This window comes from Cebus imitator, unplaced genomic scaffold (genome assembly GCF_001604975.1).
Source record: "Cebus imitator isolate Cc_AM_T3 unplaced genomic scaffold, Cebus_imitator-1.0 Scaffold156, whole genome shotgun sequence".
Taxonomy (NCBI): domain Eukaryota; kingdom Metazoa; phylum Chordata; class Mammalia; order Primates; family Cebidae; genus Cebus; species Cebus imitator.
Genome location: NW_016107471.1, coordinates 1,766,905 through 1,791,065, shown reverse-complemented (window position 1 = coordinate 1,791,065; position 24,161 = coordinate 1,766,905). Strand labels below are relative to the sequence as shown.

The 24,161-nt window shown below is 33.2% G+C and overlaps 1 protein-coding gene across 26 annotated transcripts in view; it reads left to right on the top strand.

The window, feature by feature from the left end:
- PPFIA2 (PTPRF interacting protein alpha 2) overlaps positions 1-24,161 on the top strand; it is a 485,065-nt gene that overhangs the window by 398,263 nt on the left and 62,641 nt on the right. For all 26 annotated transcript variants that reach the window (XM_017543486.2, XM_017543479.2, XM_017543480.2 and 23 more), the window contains 5 exons: positions 1,971-2,208; positions 5,437-5,466; positions 7,204-7,334; positions 9,087-9,241; positions 22,569-22,662. In XM_017543486.2, the coding sequence (XP_017398975.1) occupies positions 1,971-2,208; positions 5,437-5,466; positions 7,204-7,334; positions 9,087-9,241; positions 22,569-22,662 (648 nt within the window). The remainder of the gene's footprint in view (positions 1-1,970; positions 2,209-5,436; positions 5,467-7,203; positions 7,335-9,086; positions 9,242-22,568; positions 22,663-24,161) is intronic.

The window sequence follows — 24,161 nt, the reverse complement described above, 5'->3', positions numbered from 1 at the left end:
TTAAGGTTTTTCTTCTTTCATAAACTAATTTAGCCATTTATAAATTCATGTTTTCTGGCTTATTCACAGCTCACTGATTCAAATTACTTCAAACTTATTTGCCACAGCAATGTTCATTGATCTATTCTTTTGTAGTTAGCTACTATTTTCTGTTTGATTACACTTCAATCTACCTCTTACCCAACTCTTTACTCTAGGTTTTGCTCTCTTGTACAATTTATAGAATACCTAAAGTTACTAACCAAAATTTCTGTGTACAGCAGAACCATGTTACATATCACCAGAAAAATTTTCTAAGGAGTCATTTTTCTACCAATTATTTTAAAAGTAAAACAATGCCTTCTTTTATTTCATTTTTATTTTTTGAGGGGGAAGGTAGCTTTTTTTTCTTTATTCCAAATTTAAGTGTTAACAATGTATTATGTTACTTGATTATACCTTTCTTTGCGGTTCTGACCTTGGGGTGAAGTTAAAAAATGCATTCATAAAAATAAACTTTGAGAGTAACAGAATTCATATTCTTTTTCTCAGTGAAAGATTATAATTAAGTGTAAATATGTCTCTTAATGTTTTAGCCAGAATAAATCTTTGTGAAAACATATTTGATTAGATTTTAAGTCCATACTTTGTAAGAATTTTTTAACAGCCTGTTAAAATCACAAATATCACTTATTCAAATGACATGTAAGTAGACATTCAAAGTACTTTCTTCCTGGCCAGCGAACACATACTACCTAAAAACAGAAAGATTAACAGAATAGTTAGTGAAGACACCAGCAGTGAGTTAATCATCAAAAAGCTGGAGAAATATAAAAACAGGTGGGTAAATGTAGATCTACTTCCCACAGAAGACCAGACCAGACAACTATTCCCTATTGAATAAATGTAGCCAAAAAAAAAAAAAAAAATACATTCTCCGTTCTAAATATGTAAAAAGAAAACTCTGAAATGATTGTAAGCTTGAAGGTAAGAGTTTTATATAATAGGGGACCACAATGAACCATTTGTAATTAAGAACAAATTAGCTCAGGAAAATTTTACGACCTTATCAAACTATACTGGTACACAGTTTCATTATAACAAGATACAAAATGTATATAGATTCAATTTAAGATTCAAATAGGATTTTTACGAAACCTAGCTAATGCTCTTTATTATTTGTGCCTTTGTAATAAATAATTTATAAATATTCTTGAAGCTACTTCCCAATTTAAAGAAAAAAGATAATAGCTGTCTTCTCAATTTAAAGAAAAAGGATAATAGCTGCCTCAAAAGCATTTATACTAGTTTTGTTTTCAAGTTACTTTTTCATTGTTTATGTATTCATCATCTCTCTAACTATATTTTCACATTATTAAGTTTTCTGGTACTTATTTAAAGGAGGCTTGGCTAACTGTTAATATTAAGAAAAGAGACTCAGGTTTTATTTGGCTACATGATATTATGAATGACAACTTATTGAGGTTACTATTAATTTAAACTTTTTCATTAGATAGGAGATAAGATTTAATGACTTTGAATCTTATGAGGCAGAGTTACATGTAATTATAATCTTTCACTTTTTCTAAGCTATTTCTAGTGCTTTCCCATCTCAAGGCTGAACTTCTAACATCTCTTTTATTAGTTCCTGAGATCAAATGTAAGATTAGGATTAATGGTAGAAATTAACTAGGTTCAAGATTTTTAAAGTTTTAGCAAGTGGTAGTATACAAAGAGGGTGAAACTGAAAGTGGTCAGGAAAAATATATCATTTGAAAACAATTTTCTAAATTGCAGCCAGGAAGTCCCTGGAATTTACCAAAACTTACACTGTTTACAGAAAAAAGCATGAAAAAGTTAGATTTGATGTAAAGTGTTCAAGAGTAGTTTCTATTGATTTATTATGTGAATTCCAATGATCATTACAGCAGCAAATAATGGATCGATATTAAATTATATATAATGGATCAAAATTAAATTGCATCTTTCAGACTAATTCAGGAAGAAAAAGAATCTACAGAGTTGCGTGCTGAAGAAATTGAGAATAGAGTGGCTAGTGTGAGCCTGGAAGGCCTGAATTTGGCGAGGGTCCACCCAGGTACCTCCATCACTGCCTCTGTTACAGCTTCATCGCTGGCCAGTTCATCTCCTCCCAGTGGACACTCAACGCCAAAGCTCACCCCTCGAAGCCCTGCCAGGGAAATGGATCGGATGGGAGTTATGACACTGGTATGGTGATGTGTCCAGAGAAACTTTGCCTCTTGTTAGGATGAATGATGCTTTAGCTAAAACTTAACTGGGTGTTTGTTCTAGTCTAAGTACTTTCTGTTATTGTTTATTTCTTTTCTTATTCACAACAACCCTATGTGATGAGTACATTTATGAATCCCATTATGAAATGATAACCCACACAGGTGTTGTTACTTTCTTAGGGTCAAATAGTAAGTCAGTGGTAGAGCAGAGATCTAAATAGCACATTAAAAATTTCAGTGGCTGGCTTGGCACAGTGGCTCACAGCTATAATCCTAGGGCTTTTGGACGCTGAGGCAGGAGGATTACCTAGAGGCAAGGATTTCAAGACTAGCCTAAGAAACATAGCAAGATCCCATCTCTAGAAAAGAAAAAAAGAAAAAAAAATTAGCTGGGTGTGGTGGCCTATACATGTAGTCCCTGCTACTTAGGAGACTGAGACAGCAGGATCCCTTGAGCCTAGGAATTTGAGACTGCAGTGAGGTATCACGGCAACACTGCACTCCAGCCTGGGCAACAGAGTGAGATTCCTTCTTGAAAAAATAAATGAATAAATAAATAAAATGGTTTTAAAATTGAATGACTTAAACCATTAAGTACATTTTTACTGATGTAAATAACAAGACTCTGTGTGTATGTTTAACATAATAAGTAATAAAACTAAGTATATAATTGCTTCAATACATCAAGATAGAGTTTTATAACTTTTCAATATATAATTTCCTTGCAATATTTGTATTGTTAAGAGCCGTCAAAAGCAACAGCAACTAATTCCTGATTTTGTTTCAGACTTTATATTCACTTTTCACATATATACATTAATTCCTTCTTTCATCTTTATATTTGGGATTAGAAGTTGGAAGCCTAAATTAGGAAGTTCCCTGAATGCAACTGAGAAGAAAATCAGATTGTCCTATTCTAAAAAATACATATTTTTATATAAAAATATACTTATATATAATACATGTATTTTATTATAAAATATATTTATTTACATATATATATATACAATAAATTCCCTGGAAAATATGATCGTGATGATTACTGAATGCCATGATGTTAGTTACTTAATTGTCATGACAAAACTGGAGGTAGTAGTGCATTATTTCAATAAAGAGTGGAGGTTTTGAGAGTATAAATGGAGTGCCCATATTCAACACAGCTAATAAGACGAGCTGGATTTTTCCTCAGGTTTGCATAATTTAAAAGCATGTACTATCCTGTCTTTTTTTTCTGTCATTACCTAGAAATATAGTATGTTGAAATGACAGCAGTTATTAAAACATTCTGAACTGTTTATGGGATAAAATTATGATTTTTTAGTAAATATTCATTGGTATACTTAAAATTGTGAAACTTCCAAGCCATAAAGCTTACGTAAAAGAAAAAAATTTTTAAATAAGGAAACAGTTACCTCTTTAAACTGCTGGGTCCCTATTTTCTGCTCATTCCCAAAATTTCCTACTAAAAGTAATTTTTAAATGGAATAGAAAATGGCTGACCAGAGCAATGCCCAACTAATCAGAACTGATTCCACTTGGATACAGCACAAACTTTTAGACAATATATTGAGATATACTAACCAAACATGTACTGAACTACATTGTGATCTGCTTATTTTAGAAATTTAAGAACGATTCATCTGATTTTATTAACTAAAAGGGTTATTGTCTCTGACTTAATTTCTGCATATATAAGATATGCTGCATAGTATTAATGAGCAACTTAGTACCAAAGCTACAGTAAGAATCCTGGACCACGGAATACAATTTAATCAGCATTCAAGGCAGGAATACTTTATTTTTGTACTGCTTTTATTTCTTACATGTATACAACATAGGTTTACCTTTCTATTTTTATAAACATTAGCAGCATAACTCTTGGTAGTGCTATTGTTTTCATGGCAATGAAATAATATATAATCCTTTAGATGTGATTGTGATAGTTGTGTGTGTGTGTGTATGTGTGTGTGTATGTGTGTGAGAGAGAGAGAAACAGAGAGAGAGTGTGTTTTCATGAATTTTCTTGAACAGTCATAAATAAATCACTGGAATATAAATATTACACTATAATTAGAGTACTGAAAAAATATTTAGGGCATTTTTGGAAGAGTAAAGACATGTTTAAAGTGTTTTAATATATAAGTCAGAGAAGCAAGAAACGAAATCCAGGAAGTCCTTAGCACCTAAGATAATTCTTCACCAATTTTATTATTTTTATAGTGAAACATGATAGATTTTATTTAACCTGAAGAAAATATTGTAGGAAAAATAATTTTGTTGGATGTAATTTATGTTTGATGTTCAGAAGATTAGAATTTTTAGGGACAGAAAATTAGAAATTGAAAATATATTGCCTTATTTGTATTATTTAACAATTTATAAACATTGTGGTATTTTTATCTTGATAACAAAGCATAGTCATATTTACTTTTACCTCACAACAAATCCATAAGCAAAAAACAACATGCTAGCGAAATCTAGTTAGACTACTGAATGGGATAAAATCAACACATTTCCCAACAACAAAAATGCAAAACATAATAGAATAGTTTCACAAAAATTGTTTTGCTTATGTAAGAAAAATGAACAAAGGCATTACATAAATAAGGTTCACTTGAAATCATAAAAAAAGAACTATTTTTAAAAGTTCTATAAAAGAGCATTGACAAGAAAGAAACAGCCCCAGAGCTTTTGGCATTTGTGGGATGGAGGAGGATTTTAGGATGCCAGGAATTTTGAGATTCCCTCAAGAACAGCACATCTGCCCAAAAGGAGGCCCAAAGCTTTGCATAGATGGGGCAAAAACAAGAATTTATAAACTCCTTGTATATGCATTGGATCTTCTTTCCCAGCTTGGAAAGATGCAGTCGCATTTATTTCTAGCTAGCTCACTCTTCTAGCTAGACTCGGTCACTGTAACTCATTCCACAATTTCTCTTCCCCAGGGTCCATGCCTTGTATCCAATGCCTGTACACATGGCCCCATTATGGAAATGCCCCTGACTTACATTACCTGAGAAATTCCCTTTCTAAATTTAACTACCAGGAGGAGTGCTTCTATGCTAATTAAAATACATTTATTTAGAAAATAACAGAATGAAGAAAATAGTGATAGTCAAGTTGTAAACACTATTTAAAATTGTAACATGGTCAAATGGTAACTCTTAATTCTGTTTTATGTTATTTTTATTACTGCCAATCACAGCCAAGTGATCTAAGGAAACATCGGAGAAAGGTACTGTAAATAAGTTTTACATCATTACAGGTTGAATATTGTTTCATTCTATGAAAGCTTTAAGATAATATTCTCTATTTGAATGTTAATAAAGCATTAAAAGGTTGAGAATATTTAAATATTATTGAATTGTTTAAATTTGATTATAATAGACCATACTTCCAAGATAAATTTGTTTTTGCTTTGTGGGACAATAGTTAGATTACAAGAAAAATAATATCCTGTTTTCCATTGAATATTTAAACCAACGATGGTACAATTTGATATTTTAATATAAATATTTATTTTATTTATAGTACAAATGTTTTAATATTTAGTATATATCATAAATAATGCTGATTGTTTTCAAATATTTTATTACTATTTTGATAGGGTGAGGACAATCAGGAGACAACTGTCAAAAAATAGTTTGTTATTCACAGTTCCAAAGAGGAGGGAGCACTCTGTGCCTCAGGATAGCACTGGGGTCAGTCAGGAGGTAGAAGGGGCATAGGCAGAAGGCTTTTTTGAGGTCTCTTTCAGAAAGGCAAGACAAGGCACGGTAAGCAGGTTTAGGATGGATAGCCTGAATAATTTTGTTTGGCCTCAGGGTGTAGGGACTGTCTCTAGTTGTCTCAGCCTGGCCCTCAGGTGATTAGGGCAGAGAAATATTGCCTCTTAAGAGTAAAAGCAAGATGGAGGGAGAAGATGGTTTAGAGTATGGGCTGTGAATTGGTTGGTTTGCATATGAAAGGTGTACTTATGGGTGAGTGGTGTGCTATTTCCAGGACAAAATTTATAGTATCCTGAGTTGTTCTGGATTCTGAATTAAATTATTCTTTAAGGAATTCCCTCCCATCTCATCTTTTGGTTTTCTGTATGTCTTTGCCAGTTTTCGCATCATGGTAGTAAAATGAAACAATTTGAAAAGATTATGATCTTACCTTTTATTATTCTCACTTTAAAAAGAGGTTTTTTTCTTTACAAACCACAACTCATATTTTGAACACCCCGTAATAAATTTTATTAGGCTGACTGATTTAAAACACTATCTGACAAATTTATATTTTATCAACTTCTCATTTCAAAAATCCCTACTTAAAAGATATGTTATTTTGATAACCTGAGTATGTATAATGCTATATTTTAGTGAACTGTTCAAATATGTGTTCAATACCTTTCGGTAAACAGTTTATATTCTGATATTATAAAATATCATAGGTCAATATCAATAAACACTATAGATCAATAGTCAGCAACTAGGCAGGGTTGTCTATGGCAGGGGTGTCTAATCTTTTAGCTTTCCTGGGCCACATTAGAAGAAAAATTGTCTTGGGCCACACATAAAATACTTTAACACTAATGACAGCTAGTGAGCTTTTTTAAAAAAGGTCCATGCATAAATCGTTTTAAGAAAGTTTATGAATTTGTGTTGGGCTGCATTTAAAACTGTCTAAGGCTATATGTGCCCAGCAGGCTGTGGGTTGGAAATGCTTGATCTATGGTGTTTATTACTCAAACATTTTTGTGTGGTGGGTCTGTGACTTTTTTTTATTTTAATGTGTCCACTTTTAAATAGCTATGAAAATCAAGCTCTTTAATGGGAATTTACATATGTAAGACTTATATGCCCCAAGTTTTGTTGTTTTATTTTGTATTAAAATTACTCAATAGCCTTGTTTTCATGATTCTCCATTGGTATCATTTTCAGTTGAAATTTAGAAAGGGTTTATTTGAATGTATTTTTTGTGTGTCTAGATTGCAGTTGTGGAAGAAGATGGTCGAGAGGACAAAGCAACAATTAAATGTGAAACTTCTCCTCCTCCTACCCCTAGAGCCATCAGAATGACTCATACTCTCCCTTCTTCCTACCACAATGATGCTCGAAGGTAAGATTCTGCAGGCACACTACCTGTTGAATATTCTCCTTCCAAAAATATTCCTCTTCCTTCAGTATTGTCAAATAGACTGCTTATCAATTTACATTAAAAATTTGATTTGAACCAGAAAATTCTCCAGCTTCACTTTCCCAATATTACTTGTAAAATAACCAAATATCAATTTCGATATTGAATTTGTAATTTTAAAATTAACTATATCTTTGTCATCTTGTTATTAGACAATATAGATAAAAATAGATATTCTATTTTTAGTGGATATTTCCTATTAAAATGAGATCAGGCTAGAAGATGGGCTTACTAGAAATATTAACAAAAAACTAAGGAGACTCTAGGACAAGATAATAAATTTGGATTGCAGTATAAGGGTAATGAAAATCTTAAAAAATTCATGATTGTGTCTTTTAGCAGACAGGTATTTGTACCCTGCAGGTACTGCTGCTGCCAGCAATAATAATTCCTCAGTCAGAAAGTTGTTAGAAAAGAAGAAAAAATCCTTGGCTAAAATATTAAAGAAAAAGATAAGTCTAGATGGAGAAATATGTCATTTGTCATCACAGCTCTTCATACTGTCTTATCCATATGTATAAAGCATTGCAAACAGATCTCTATAATCATTGATGATATAAATATACCTAAGCATGCAGTTTACATCTGAAATGTATCTTCTCCAATTGTTTTATCAATTGCAGCATCTCTAGACACATAATTGATATAACCAAATATAATGACTTAAGAATTAATACCTTAATAAAAACTCTGTCTTCCAGGTAGTATGTTTTAAAATAAATGTTTTTAAAAGTGGAACTTTCTGTGTTGGCAGTCATTTCTTTTTTCCAATTATTTTTTATTACTAATTTGTACATATCAGTTACTTCAGCTTCAAAATATTACTTCTTTCATTCTCCGAGAAAAAAGTAAAGTATATTTCAACATATAAAAAGCTCTTGCTTTGAAGGTTAGGGAATGTGAGTTCAAATTAGTTGGCAACAATAAGTAAAAGCAAGTAATTCGTCATGGTGTTACAAAATTAACAACTATAGGAATTAATAGCAATGTCTATTGATCCCCTCCTATTAATATGGTGTCAAATAGATTGACCAGAAATTGAAACTTAATCAACTGCTTGAAAAGCATTTCAGCTTATCATGTATTTGAAATAATATTTGAGTACTCTAATTAGTAAAACATGTACAGTGATCACAAGGGTACATGGTTTGCTGCTTCCAGATTGCACCCAGATTATTTTAAATTAACTGAATTTAGCTCTAAAACTGGGAGAGGGAAAGATGGCTAGAGGAAAACCAAGTAAAACTGTAGATTAGAACACCAGGTTCAACTTCACAATTAGTTATATTTCAGTTCCTTGCTGTAGGTCTTTATGTTTAAGATTAGAAAAACTCAGAGAAATAAATAGATAATGGATCAAGTGCTAGATAATAGAAGGCCATTTAACATGCAGTTAAAAAATCATCCTATATTTACTAATTAGTTGGAGATTATACCAAAAAAGTAAAGAGAAAAGCCATTTGGAGAAAAAATAAATTTCTCTTATGGAAATTTGGAGGTTCACTTTAATTACACTTTAATATTGTAAAAGCCAACATGGTAAGATATGGGAAAAAATGATATTGCAAGTCTACTTGTTCCTCCTTTTGTTTATTTATAAAGGAAATAACTGGTGTATACCTTGTGGATGTTGCATGAAAAAGTGCAGTTTTTTTCCTCTTTTGTGTTTTGCAGTAGTTTATCTGTCTCTCTTGAGCCAGAAAGCCTTGGGCTAGGCAGTGCCAATAGCAGTCAAGACTCTCTTCACAAAGCCCCCAAGAAGAAAGGAATCAAGTCTTCAATAGGACGTTTGTTTGGTAAAAAAGAAAAAGCTCGACTTGGGCAGCTCCGTAAGTATGCATGCATTAAGACTTTCCACTGCCACTCATTTCAGTCACTTCAGAGTGTCCATCTATCTTTCATTTCATTGCTCTTCTTTTTATTTCTTCTCTTTTCTACCTGACAAAATTTATATTTTGATCAGTTTTTTATGTCCAATTTAGCCAAATAATGCTTACACTTAAAGAGTATTGTAAAACTTTCAGTCCTTTTATTCCTCAGTTTATAACAATAGCTAGAATTTACTTAATGCTAACTCTTGTGACAGGTAGTTACCTACAAAGTAAATGTTACTGCTATAAACCTTATTTTGTTAATGAGTAAAGAATGTCTTAGTAATTTGCATAACTGTGATATTCATTGTAGTGCCAGTGTTTCAAAACTATCTTAAATCCATTGTGTATACTGTTACTTAGAGCATGAATGTGTATAAAAGCTTAGCTATGTAGATTTAAAAGGTTTTCTGTTGAAAAAAATTGAAAAGCCTACAAAAACTTAAAAATTTATTTTAAAGTTAGAATAAAGTTTTATAATATGTGTGACATAAAATGTAAAGAACAGGATTTCTTTGCTTAAAATTATCATAGCTTCCCCCAATAAACTCTGGTTTGTAGTTGAGGAGTGGGTGTGGGGAAAATAGTAGGGCAATAGGTATTGTGTTATACTTAGTTATCGTCAGTGACTAATAGAATAAAAATATAGATCAATACATTTGAAATGACCCTACTTAAATATATATTTAGAAATAAACAGATGTACATACATGATACATACTTACATAATTGAAGAATATGTGAGATTTCTGAAATGATTATATATACATATATACTTGGCTTTTGGGGGGATGTCTTTCTATATATTAATTTTACAGTTATATTATTGGGAAATAATTAAACTCCTGCCTGCAATGGTAGGTGCTGAATGGAATGATCCAAATTTCTTTACACTTCCTTTGGTTTTTTAAATAGAAGAATACATATTTGCAAGGAATACCCAACTCCCAGACTTAGCTTACTGCCCTACCACCAAAATAATTTCTGATTATAATATGCATGTTTGCAGATTTAGGACTGCAGTACCCAAAAATGCCTTTCCTGATTTCCACAGTGTGAAACCCACATAAAGCATCAAAAGCTACAGGAAACTGATGTGCAGCCAGGTGTGATTATATGTTCTCCAGCAAAGAAATTAAATCTTTTTGGATTCCTCTTTCTCAGGAGGGGAACACTTTAGGCTATACATAATATTATTGCATCAGGAAAAAAGAGAGACAGATTATTTTGCATTTAAAATATACATGCCAGACATAATTTTTAAATTTTTAAAATCTTATTTGAAAACTAGTGGTTGTTTTCTGAAATGATCTGTAATATCAAATATATTACAGTATCAGTCACCATAGTATTGGTGGTTAATTACTTTTAAGTATTAATTTTGCTAACATCGTAATTATATTTATATTTCAACATATATATTCACCTTAGTTGCTATAATTTACACTTTTAAATGTATTTAATTGTCTTTATCACTTAAAATTTTCTATTTTTATTTTATATTTAACTTTGATAAGAAATTGCTAAATCATTAGACATTTTACCAACAATATACTGTCAGAATCAAGGTATGCAAGATATAAGTTAAAGTCTAAAAAAATATTGCTCCTGTCTTTCTCATCCATATTTCAGTCCTTCGAGAAACTTAGCCTTTATTACTCATTTTCATTGACTGTGTGTTCAGGTCAGAGCAGATAATAATGAACTCAATTATGATTACATTCTTATCAACCCCACCAAAGTCAGAAACTAGCAATAGTTAATTGGGGTCACATTTTAGACCTGGGAACATTTCTGAGCTTTGAACAATATTGCTTTAGTTCATAGAACAGCAGAGGTAGAGGGTAAACAAAGTCAGAAACAGCAGCATGTTAAGGACTGAAATATGGATGAGAAAGACAGGAGCAAAATGCTGTATCTATGAAGCTAGGTAGAAGCTACATAAATGGTGAATCAAAGCTCCCAGAAAAAAACAAGAACAAAGTCTTTATTGAAAATAAGACTTGAAGAAATAAAAATAAAATGCAGGTATAAACAGGTTCCAAAAAAACATGTTTGTACCAAAGGAAATGATACATGGGCCCACTGATACTTTGGTTAAAGGCTATGAATTTAAGATCTGCTTTGGTTCCAGAATGGGTATCCAAGTTGGATGGAAAGACCATGCAAATTTTTCAAACCCAGGCACTACATCCTAGAGCTGCTTATTCATGCGTCTGAGGACCCTAGGGAATCATCTCTAGTGATTATAATTTTAATGTCTTGATCTGGAAAATTGTAAAACACAGGAGCATTGCTAATGTTCTTTCTTCTACCAGTAAAAATGGATATAGAAAATAGAATATATGGCAGGAGAAGTATTATGGTAAAGAGATAGTGATGTCCACATACCAAACTTGAAATTGTGAACCATGTGCTAAGATTTATAACCTTTAAAAGGTTTAACCCAAAAGAGCAGAGACACATGACTTCACTTGAAAGTAACTATACTACATGCCTACAAAATAAATATGGTGTGGAAAAGGAAAGCTGTAAATAAAACTGAAAATGTTTCACTAGTTCTATCAACATTGATGAGCAGCAAAGGAGATGTTCATAGTAATTCACAAAGGAAAATATCTGGAGAAGATATATTATTTAGTTTATATAATAATTTGAAAAGTTAGGGTAATATCATAAATTTCAGATAGGATGAATCAGTCAATGTGATTGTATGGATAACCCCTACCCATGAAGAATCAAACTCAATATGTACATTGTTTGTTCTTACTAATGTGTTACTAGCATAGATGGTATAAATATGGAAATCCCAAAACTCAAAGGAAATAATGTATTGAAAAGCAACTGAATAAACCTAATGGAAACTAAGCAAAATTAATTTTATTTCAAAAATCTCTAATGATATCCTTTCCAAATGGCTGGTTTACTCAAATTACAAAAGTAGCATAGAAAAGCTGTGGTACTAATGGGAGATTTCATGTTTTTATACATTTTTTGAAAAATTTATTCTTATCAGAGTTTACAGTTCTTGTTCATATTATTATTACCTATAATGGAGAAGCAAGATTTGCAAACTAAAATGTCTATCAGTGTATGGACAGGTTATAAAATAAAAAGGAGTACTGTAGACTGAAATGAATCAGTGAGCATTTGTTTTTCCATGTAAAGCATTCAAATTGAATCTTTAAGTACTATGCAGGAAAAATAAAGCATATATATGAACCAAGTTTACCTGAAGGCCACAAATGAATTTAGGGAAAGTCACCTAACAGAGGAAGCATTTTTTCTAGCTTACTTGGGGATCTGGTTTTAGAGTCATGAGATCTCTTTCTTTGTATTTTTGTTAATTGTCTTTTTTTTTCTTTCTTTCTGATATGGAGCCTTGCTCAGCCACCCAGGCTAGAGTGCAGTGGTATTATCTCGGCTCACTGCACCTCCACCTCCTGAGTTCAAGTGGTTCTCCTGCCTCAGTCTCCTGAGTAGCTGGGATTACAGGCACCTGCCACCACGCCTGGCTAATTTTTGTATTTTTAGTAGAGACAGGTTTTCACCATGGTGGCCTGGCTGGTCTCTAACTCCTGATCTCAGGTGATCTGCCCTCCTCAGCCTCCCAAAGTGCTGGGATTACAGATATGCACCGCCGGGCCTGGTTGTTCATTGTCTTTCTATGTCACAAATCCCAGAATGAAAAATTGCATAAATAGGTTTGGTTTGTATCCCCATGAGAACAGGGCCAATATGTACTTTTGCTGACTTCTTGGAACATAGATTCGGGATGTAATTGCCTCCTGCTAAGACTTAACAGCACAATGACCGTGATCTCTCCCCACCCCTCAATTTCTGCATCCATATGCAGTGCATATCTGATATTTCCATTATTGTTCAAATATGCTCATGTCTAATCTACACTTTTAAAAGTTATTACTTGATCTTGCCATCATCTCCAAATACTGACTTGTCTTTCTCCTACATTTAATGTCCAAGACTAAGTTGTTCACAACTACTTTTTTCCTTCATCTGTGAATCACTTTACAACCTAGAAATTCTAGAAATAGGTACAGTCTTAACTAACATGAAAGAGTAGTTAGGACACCAAAGGCTATGTACTGTCAAAGGAATTCCAGAGGATGGTAACACACAATTATATTTATGATGATGTATACTTAAGGAAAGAGCAGTGTATCTGAAATGGGAGTTTTCTGCCTAAAACAGATAGGAAAAGATTTGATACTCATGTTGGAAAATAAGAATATGATAAATAATAGACAGAAGCAAGTGGCATTGACATGTAAAAGCAGTGGCAGGAATACCATCCATCAAAACAAACTGACAGTTGGAAAAATCACCAAGACCAAAGTGAGAATTATAAAGTCTGTGTTGTTATTTTTGTTTAGTAATGTTTAAATTTAAAGAAAATGAATGAAAAATAAAGGTTTACCTGATATGAATAGAATATACAAATAAGTGGAACTATTCAAAAACTCTCATTTTTGTTTCTGCCTGTTTACTGGAAGAGAAAGAGTTCAACCAGAAAACAGGCATTACCAAGAGGGCATTTATGCCCAGGGAGTTGAGGAAATTTTGTGTGTGTGTCTGGTGGGGGGAGGACATAGATAATCCAAAATAATTTATGTATTCCTACTTTCAGTGAATAGACATATATTGAACCACTCTTAAGTGCAGAGTACCAATTATGGACTTTAGGAAAATGAAGTTGGCATTTAGTTGGCATCAAGGAATTTTTGTAGTAAGGATAGTACATAAACAGATACAAACTTTATACTTAGAACAAAAACTTCACTATGTTTCTGGCCCAGAAAAGTTTTATTTGCTACATTGTCTGTCCTGTCAGAACTAGCAACAGTGGTAATGAACCCGAAGACCTGTGATCATGCATAAATAATTGCAGTCCTAACTAGCTTGACTTTTAATTTTATCTGAATGCATTAATCTATTGTGAAACAAAGTAAATTAAGCTATGTTAAAAATAACCAAGTCAGACTAATTTTCTTTCTTTGGCAAATTTACTTAGCAACAGATAAGGAAAGGTGGTGAGCAAGCCATCACTCATGATATCCCTATGGACAAGATGTCAAAATGAGGTCTGAGTGATGGAACGGTTAGGTAGGATTTATAACTGGTTAAATAATCCTTGCCCAGTAGTGCTGATGAGTTGAGTAATGTCACCTTGGATCAAGGTTTTTAGTGGCATGATTAGGACTCACTCTGTTCTTGATCAGCAGATCCAAAATCACTTAGACATGAATGTTTCAACAGCTCAGTATCTGATTGATGGATTACTGATAATGGGAGGAATCACAAGTGAAAAGATTAGTATTACCCCTAAGTGGTATCCCCTGCCCCCCCAAAAAAGAATGGATGTAAGGGGGATCTAAATTCTCCTACTCTAAAAGTATGGCTCTTGGAAGTTTTTAAAGAAAATTTAAAAATTTCATGTGACTCTAAAGTCAATATTCATTAATAAATTTAGGCCACATTAATAAACATAAGAATTGATATGAAAGTTTTTTTTTTTTTTTACTCTACTCTGCCATGGTAAAATCAGAGCAAGCAATGGTATCCATCCTGGTTACTGTATTTATACAGGCACATCATCACCTTGGAAGAAGGTTGGAGGTGAAAATTAGGCAGATGTGGAGGATTGGAACCACATTCAGATAACAAAAGTAGAGGGTGTGTTTATTCTCCTTGCTGACCTATCTAAGTAGCTGCTCACAAAAATTTGAAGAGCTGTTATGCAGAAGAGCTATTGGCCTTTCCATTGCTAAGTGAGAATACAAAACTAGAAACGAAATATTAAAGTTGTACAAAATTATTCTTCATCTCAATGTAAGAAAAAACACTGGGATGTCAGAATTCTATACAAAGTGGGCTGACTTAAGAGGTAGTGAGTTCTTTGTCACTTGGAAATTGTCAAGCAAAAGCTAGACAAATACTAGGAAGAGCTGTTGTGGAGAGGATCCCAGCATTGGAAAGGTGATTGAACTGGATGATCTTTAAGATCTACTTCAACCCCAGGAATCCTGAATCTATGAATCTCTAATATTGAAGTCTTTCCTCCAGCAACTCTTCTTTCTACCATTCATGCACCTTGAAATATTTACAATGAAAATACATTTCTACTTTTAAGATTACAGTTCTAGAAGATATGTAAGGATCATGTAGTAGTCTACATTCTATACTTACAGAAACTGAGATGATTTCAGAAGGCAGTGAAGCTACTTAGTGAGATAGTTGATAGTAAGTCCTGGCTCCTGCTTCCTGGTCTGATGCTCCAGAAAGAAGGCTCTTGAGACCATTTCAATCAAGAAATATTTCATTGAGTTCCTATCCCTGTGGAACATGTGTGGGAACATAAATTAAAAATATGATTATTTACTTAGGGAGTATATAACATCTTGAAGATATCCCATATAAATGAATAAGTAATAACTCAAGGAAATAGTTTAAAAAAAAAGACATCACACAGAAACATTGTAGTTTTTCTAATACAAGATACAGACATAATGTTTGCAAAGAGTTGTGGGTATTAATTTTTATTACCCTGTATATGTTGGATTCCATTAGGGCCATCTAAGTGCAATTTTCCTACGTATTTGAAAAGGTGTAAAGCTAGAGATTCAAAGGGGACTTATCTTTGAGAAAAGGGTATTGAAGCTATGTGAAAGAGCAAGCTCTACAGAGAATGTCATGGAAGCCGTCTTTTCTGTGGTTAATTAGTAAGTGGGTACTGGCTGGGGTCAGAAGTGTGAAACCAAATCATGAAGCAAAGGAATTGATAAAGACTGAAGATCAAGTTACCCAGGAAGTATTGGAAGTGCAGAGAAATTGGAAGTGCAGAGATCAGGAGGCAGCATCTTGAAGCAGAGCCAATCACAGAAATAAGATAATCTGAGTTCCAGAGTCAAGCATCCAATCAGAAGTGAGAGTTAAGGATTAGAGCAAACAAGCACTGTGTTCCAGGTGCAGTTTGTCAGCTTAGAAAAATGATGATAGGGCATGGAGAAGAGACAGAAATTTTAAAGCATTTATTATTTCTGGGGAAATTATCTACTCCATACAATCTTAACATACTCATTGGTTTGCCACCTGGGAAACACCAACTCTCTCAAGTATTCTGAGAGTCCTATTAATAATTACTGTGAAGAGAAAAGAACACACATGACCAACTTAGCTGATGTCAACAGTGAATGGTTAGGATAAAGAAGAGGCTATTAACAGTCATTGCAAAAAATGAAACAAATCTAAGACAGAGATGTTCAAGACAAAGGAGTAATCACATAGAGCCAAAACATCAAAGCTATGAAAAAACATAATGAAAACAGAAAAACAAGTTAACTTTGAATAATTGGATTTCCCAATTACATATATGAAAATATTTATATTATTAGGTTTAGGCTACTTTAGCAAGTTTCCTTTAAATGCATATGAAAAACAATGTGCACTTTTTAAAGAGCTTTTTTTTGCCTGCTAAATTGCAATTCCTTTATGGTTATCTGCCAGATCGTATTATAATTGTCTGAACTCATTGACCTACTATAATAAGCATAATGAAAAAAATAATTTCACAGTGACAAAAACAGCTTCAGCAGTGCACCAGCATCATTTCATAAGTACAGTCATGCATTGTTTAATGATGAGGATACATTTTAAAAAATGCATGCCTTAGGGGATTTTGTTGTACAAACCTAGGTATTATAGCGTATTACATACTCAGGCTATATGGAATAGCCAGCTACACACCTAGACTATAGATATAGCCTGTTTCTATAAAACCTATACAATATATGAGTGTACTGAACACTGTAGGTGATTGTAACACAATGGTTAAGTATTTGTGTGCCTAAATATAAAAGGTACAGTAAAAATATGTTATTATAATTTTATGGGACCACCATCATAAATGCAGCCCATCATTAGAAGAAAGGTCTTTATGTGACGTGTGACTGTATTTTTCTATAAGTAAAATTTGGGTGTCTGTGCAGGGCCTCTGCCCCTAAATTGTTCCTTGATGCTAAGGAACCAATAGATACAATGTAAATTCCACAAAGTATCAATTAGAAATGACTCATGCTCTGCATGATGAAAGAATCTTGCTCTAAATAAAGTAGCATTAGACACCCAAATTTTATATGTAGAAAAATATAGTCACACACCACATAAAGACCTTTCTGTTAATGAGGGGCTGTGTTTATGACAGTGGTCCCATAAAATTCTAATAGCATATTTTTACTGTACCTTTTATGTTTAGGTACACAAATATTTAACCATTGCATTACTGTTGCTTCTGGTGTTCAGAGTAGCATTTAGCTACAATTGTGATTGTATTTATTACATACCCTTTATGAGCCAGGCACTGTTTCTAAATACAGTCTCCAGATAGCGACTAACCGACGTTGAACATTTAAGTAACAATTTATAAATTCAAATGTGTTTAATTACAAATGAAGTGCAATTGATTAATGATGAAGACAGGTCAAATGAAAGAAAGATGAAGCTACCAATCATCAGCAGATTGTAGTAGAGTTGTTTCTCCCTTTTTCATACAATGACAGAGACCTCTACTGGACAAATGGAGGGACCGAGACCTTGCAATATGGGTTTTGGCAAGCAATTCTTACAGACTTGTATCTCAAGTGCAAATATGAAATAAGTTATTCTGAATGGAATTTAAGGACAGGGAAATGTGGAGATATTTGTCTTTGTTTATTTAAATGACAAATAGAGATACTCTCTAAAAGAAAAATGTTTACGAATAGAGCATTGCAATAAAAATATGTATGTCATAGTAAACTATGTGTATATTCAGGGAAGGAAAGAAAGACAAAGATTTTTAAAGGCAAAAAAATTAAGATTACATAATTTTTTGAAATAATTACCTTTTGGCTACTCAAATTAATAACGGATGCCGCCAGTCAAAGGTTGGACAGGCAGTTGCCAGACAGATGTCCCTATAGAAATATTTTTTGCATAAGATTGAAATGGCCTGTGTGCCAGGTTGTGGCTTTTGTAGGATCTTTAGTTGTTGTTGTTGCCATCATGCATATGAGCATGAGAACCCTCTGTTCATGACCTTCCCTGGCTCTATTTTCCAGGGTTTTCTTAAGAATAGTGACTACATTTTGATTCTAACAACTTTCATACCTTCACAATCCAAATGATACCTCCAACTAGTTCCATCCATAGACCTGGGAATATAGGTCTCCTTCCTGAGTCCTGTAGCCAAGAGCCTTCACAAGCCCTACATTTTGTAGCATCTTCATTGAAAAATTTTAAGATCCCCTCTGATGTCTGGGAAAGTTCAGGGCTGGCAGTGCCATCTGGGCAAGTCACCCCAGCAGAGACCTGGACCTGGGCTCTAATCACTGGAAGCATCGAAATTTTCTTAGTTACTATTCAGACACTAGGACCAGCAGGGAGGTAATGCCATCTGGACATGCTGCCCAATCCAGCCAAACAGCATGGGCCTCGGTCCCTGTTTCTCCCCTTCATGATTTTCTTTGACACTCTACCTCACACATGCACTCGACCAAATTCCCTAGGGAGCCTAGTGACTTGCATCTGTGGGGTCATCCTGGGCCAGTGGTCTGACCTTGTTTTTAAGAGGGTGATATGGCAAGTGCATCCCTCACTCCCACTGGCAAGACCAGTATTGTATGAGATTGAATCAGTAGATTGTTGTTTCACTGATTTTTTTGGTGACTCAAACCTGTTTACACAGAAAGAGGAGCTGGCAAAAAAAAAAATCCTTGACTGTACCTGTCACACCCTAGGAATGGTCTTGCTCTCAACAATTCCAAGGCCTCAAAGGCCTAGCAAAAGTAAAAGGTGCTTGAGTGATAGCCAAGGAAACTTCGTTAAGGGCAAAGATGATGCCTTGCATAGGCACAAGCACTAGGCAGACACTGACAGGGCAATAAACAATTTATTATGTAAGTTATCCACTGAATCTTGGAGCTCAAGCCCGCAAGCCTGAGCACCTCAGGCCAAGAAAGGGGTGGAGTTCATTATGTTATTTCCACATAGTTCCCTAACAGACCTCCTGAAGAATGAGTAACCCCTAGCTTCCACAGGCCAGTGTTTCTCCTCTGGGGAACACGTCATTTTGAGAATGACAAGCTAGGTGACATCTGTAATCCCAGTGCTTTGGGAGGCTGATGTCAGAGGATCCCTAGAGGCCAGCAGTTCAAGACCTGCCTATGCAACACGGCAAGACCTCATGTCTACAAAAAAATTGAAAAACTAGCTAGGCAAGGTGGCACACATCTGTAGTCCCACCTACTTGGGAGGAGGATGGGCTGAGTCCAGGAATTTGAGGCTGCAATGAGCTCTGATGGTGCCACTGCACCCCAAGCTGTGAGAGACTGAGAACCTGTCTCAAAAAAAAAAAGAAAAAAGAAACAAACTACAGATTCTCCACTTAATGAAGGATGTTTAGAATCCTTGTCCCCTGTCAAATATGTGCCAATCATTGTAATATTAAAAAAAAAAAAGGACCCTCTCTCAAGATACATAAACATTTACATTTCCTTTGTGGATGTACTGTCTCCAGGTAGAAACTCTGGTATATAGTGCTGGCCAACATTAATTTTATAAGCCACAAATGTGAACCATGTATGTAATTTTAAATGTTTTGGTAGCCACATTGAGAAAAGTTAAAAGGACAGGTGGGATTAATTTTATCCTACATTTAATTTAACCCAATATAGAAACAATGCTGTCATATCAACACATGATCACTTAAAATTTATTAATTACATCTCTTCCTTTTTTCCTAACACATTTTCAAAACCTGGTGTGTATTTTATGCTTGCAGTACATCATTTGGGTTAGGCATATTTCTAGTGCTTAATAATAGCTAGTGAATAAAATATTGGTATAGATAGATATTTCTGAAGTTTACATAAACTTATGGGCCCACTGATGCCTAGATAAGAATGAGACAGACTCTCACTGGATTTAGATAATCATCCATAGAGTAAAAGTGTTAATAAGCTGGTTTGGCTAAGGTCACCTTTACCAGCTAGTTGATCAAGTATGTGGAAAGATAAACATGAGATGAGCGAGGCAGCTGCGTCAATTCTGTGAAGAAATGTCCTTCCTCTGATATGCTTTAATGGGGCTGAAAATATGTACTTGCTGGGACTTTCCTTCTGGTTAAGCACACTGTCCTGCATGTGATGCTTAAAAATAACTTTTCTTACAATGGCCTTAAGTTCCTTTCTATCTGGCATTTTGAGCAGGATGTAGTTCAAATTATCTATCAAATGCTTTGAAAATAAGATATTAGATTTTGAAATACTCTGAGTATTTCTAACTTTGTGATGCTTTTTATTTTTATGTTTATGAGAAAATAAAATGTCTAGATTTAACTCATAAAATAATCCTAGAGTTTTCTTTGCTTTCAAGTTTTATTATTTTAAAATGTTATTTTTTTCTATTAAAATGTTGGGTACATGATTAATTTAAATCAGAATTTAAATGTTCTTATATTGTTTGGAGGAATAAAAGCCTGAATCATCCAACCACCTGGTGGTTGAAAATGTTTTGTTGTTTACTGAATAGGCCTGCCTCATCAATCTCTATGTCCCCGTATGGAGCATTCAAGCATTTTATAACTTTTAAGTGACTCATTCATTTTCATTTACATTTTAAGAGAACATTTTATTATTATATGAAGACTATGAATAATAATTTATTGATATACAGTGAAGCAAATATACAGATGAGAGAAATAAAATGAAAATATTCACTCACGGTACATAACGGAAAATTTCCCATTTGAAAATGTTTCCCAAGAGTACTTTAGTCAACAGTGGAAGGCTTTCCTAATCTCTACAAAGAAGGAAAACCTTTCACAATAAAAAAATTTTTAAGTACCTGTATTAAACATTTGCATAATAAGCAAAATAAACTTTGACCCTCAAACTCCACTTCTCTGAATTAGATCTAGACAGCAATAAATGTTTTTAATTAAAGGAGACTTTTAAAAAAATTATACAGTTTAACAAGGTTATCAGAAATAAGATTAATGTATTTATACCAATGTTCCAAAGTTAATATTGTTCAGTACTATAAATTATTTGGTAAAATAAATTATTAAAAACAGTAACACCAAAATTTGCTCCTGGTGCTTTGGTAAGATATTTTACTCTGCTGAAAAGAAACCATACCTTGGTCAAGTCCTGCAAACGTAAAGTAAGGAAGTGTCCACTACAATGAGAGAAGAGTGAAAGTTGTCTTCAGTGGTCTTATTTACTGATATATTAAGGAAATTTCTTTCACAGTCTTTGTAAGACTTTGTATTAGCTTAAATCTTCCTACCTAATCTTTAGCTTACCTGTAATTTAAATTTATTTTATTAAAAAAATTTATATACCTTAACCCATTTAAAAATAGTGAGCATTTTCATTTAGCTTGACTTCAGAACATAAGAGTAAATCCTTGTTTTTCAATTACAATAGATAATTTATGAATTAATTTTGTGTTTAGGAATCCTGTGAGATATGTTTGATGTACATCATACTTTACTTTCTTTCTCTTTTTATTATAAAGCTATATAAGATGTACATATTATATATTGACACTAAATGAGAATTTATGGCCTATGGGGTAATAACTATTTTTATCAAGCTCTTTTAAAGAAAGACTTATGATTTTTTTCAGAAAAATTATGAAGTTTAAAAAACAACACAAGAACCTTCCCAGAACACATCAAGTTCTAGAAGTAAGATTTATAGTGAAGGATGTAAGAGTCAGCCAGTAGAGCAGAGCAAAGTTCCAGGAGCAGGCTATGAAGAGCTCTTAAAAGTCAGCAAAGGCCTCTCCATTCTCTCAACTTGTAATAGAAAGCATATACTTCAGTTCCTACACAATGGGCTATCATTTATCCCATTATATGTGAAATATTGCAAATTGTTGAAAAAAGAAACAAATCTCACACACTACAAAGATATTTGCTCTTATTTGCCATAAGAAAAGTATAAAGATAGACTTCAAGACTTGGGGACAGTATATTCAAGTGTCTGTCAGTGTACAGGCCACATTTATTTTGTTGCCACTGGGTGCAACAAATTGTATCCCCATAGGTACTGTTTTGTTTCATTTTCGTTTTCTCCTCAGTGTATGTTTATGTATGTATCCATGTCATTTTATGCATGTTGGTTTAGTAATATAAACAGTTACTTAAATAAACTTTAACAACCTGACTTCAGAATTGACACAGCCTGTGCAACATAATCTGAATAGTTACTTCTCTTCACAGGAGGCTTTATGGAGACTGAAGCTGCAGCTCAGGAGTCCCTGGGGTTAGGCAAACTCGGAACTCAAGCTGAGAAGGATCGAAGACTGAAGAAAAAGTAGGTTTGGGGATTTCTTTTCTCTCTTTTTCTAACTTTTATTAATTCTTTATTATTATTTGTAGGGAATTTAAAAGAGAGTGGTTAGAAACAAAAGAACTATATTGAAGCCAGTATTTTCCAGATATTACCTAAAACAACTCAGAGCTCATGTTTTCTGATTATAATGGGCTACCCTTTAAAAGAGCATAAAAATATTTATCCTGTAATGGAAGTAAGCATTTTCTTCAACATAACCATAGATTTGTTTCAAAATCCTTAAAAGTAATTCAGTACCCTACTGACATTAAAATGAATACCTGATTGGTATGATAAAATGAGATTATACCATCTAACTTTGTTTTCTCTCATGGTAATTATAAGTATCTACTCTTTAAAATGGAGTAAAGGGGAAACATTTCCCTGACTGATTGAATATAAACTTATTTTAGACTCAGAGCAGATTGTTTTGCATCTGTCAGGAAATTAATAGTGTATCTTTTCATTCATATATAATATGGAACATTTAAATGACTTGCAAAATTGGCAAATTTTGAGTTGTAGCAGATGCTGGAAAGCAAGTAGATTCAGAAATAACATTTTAAAAATACATAGTAACATTTTCATTGACAAAATGGCCCCTTTAGGACATGTTCTTTAAATGTAAATCAATTTCTCTTTATTCCAGAATCTATTGGTTGGTTATTCCTTTTTCTCCCTCTTAAGTATTTTTTACATTGTGTTTTTGGTTTTCACATTTCCCTTCTTCCTTATGAAAGAATATTCACTGCTCTCATCATCATTTTGTAACAGGCTCTTAGGATTAGAATATACAGGCTTATCAATTGACTTCATCTTTTGCCTTCTCACTTGCTTTGTAGATGTTTATTAATAATGGGAAGTATATACTTACAAGTTGCAGAACAACTCACTAATGTAATTGTTTATTAGTTTGCTAGTTACTAAAAATTATGTACATATATCCCAATTCAGTAGAAATATTGTCCAGAAATAAATGACTTTGAGAACATTATTATTTCTACAATATAATCAAAGCACAGTCATAGTAAATAACAGATATTTATTCTTTAGTAACTGATCACTCAAAAATCATAATCTGTTTCAGATGTCTTAATTTTTAGTAATGATAGTCTCTATTTTGTGACTATTTATTGAGAAAAACATTCCTCTAAAGACTTTCCTCTGATAATTTTTAAAAATTTTTGGCAGTTTATTTCAAGTCTAAAAATATGTAAATGATCAAAACCCAGCCTGACTAGTGAACATGGTTTATTTCTCTTAAAAGTTAATTCTCATTTCTCCCAGAGAAATACTTACAAAGAATGGCAATCTGAACAGTTTTCACAATTGCATGTAAGTCTGATACCAAGGCAATACACTGCATACTTCATTAGTTGTTGTTGGAGCCAACTGAAATATCTTTTTAAATAGCTACTAAAGTTAAACATTTCAATTATACAATGATTTAAAATAACATATTTAAAGTTTAGCTTTTTTTT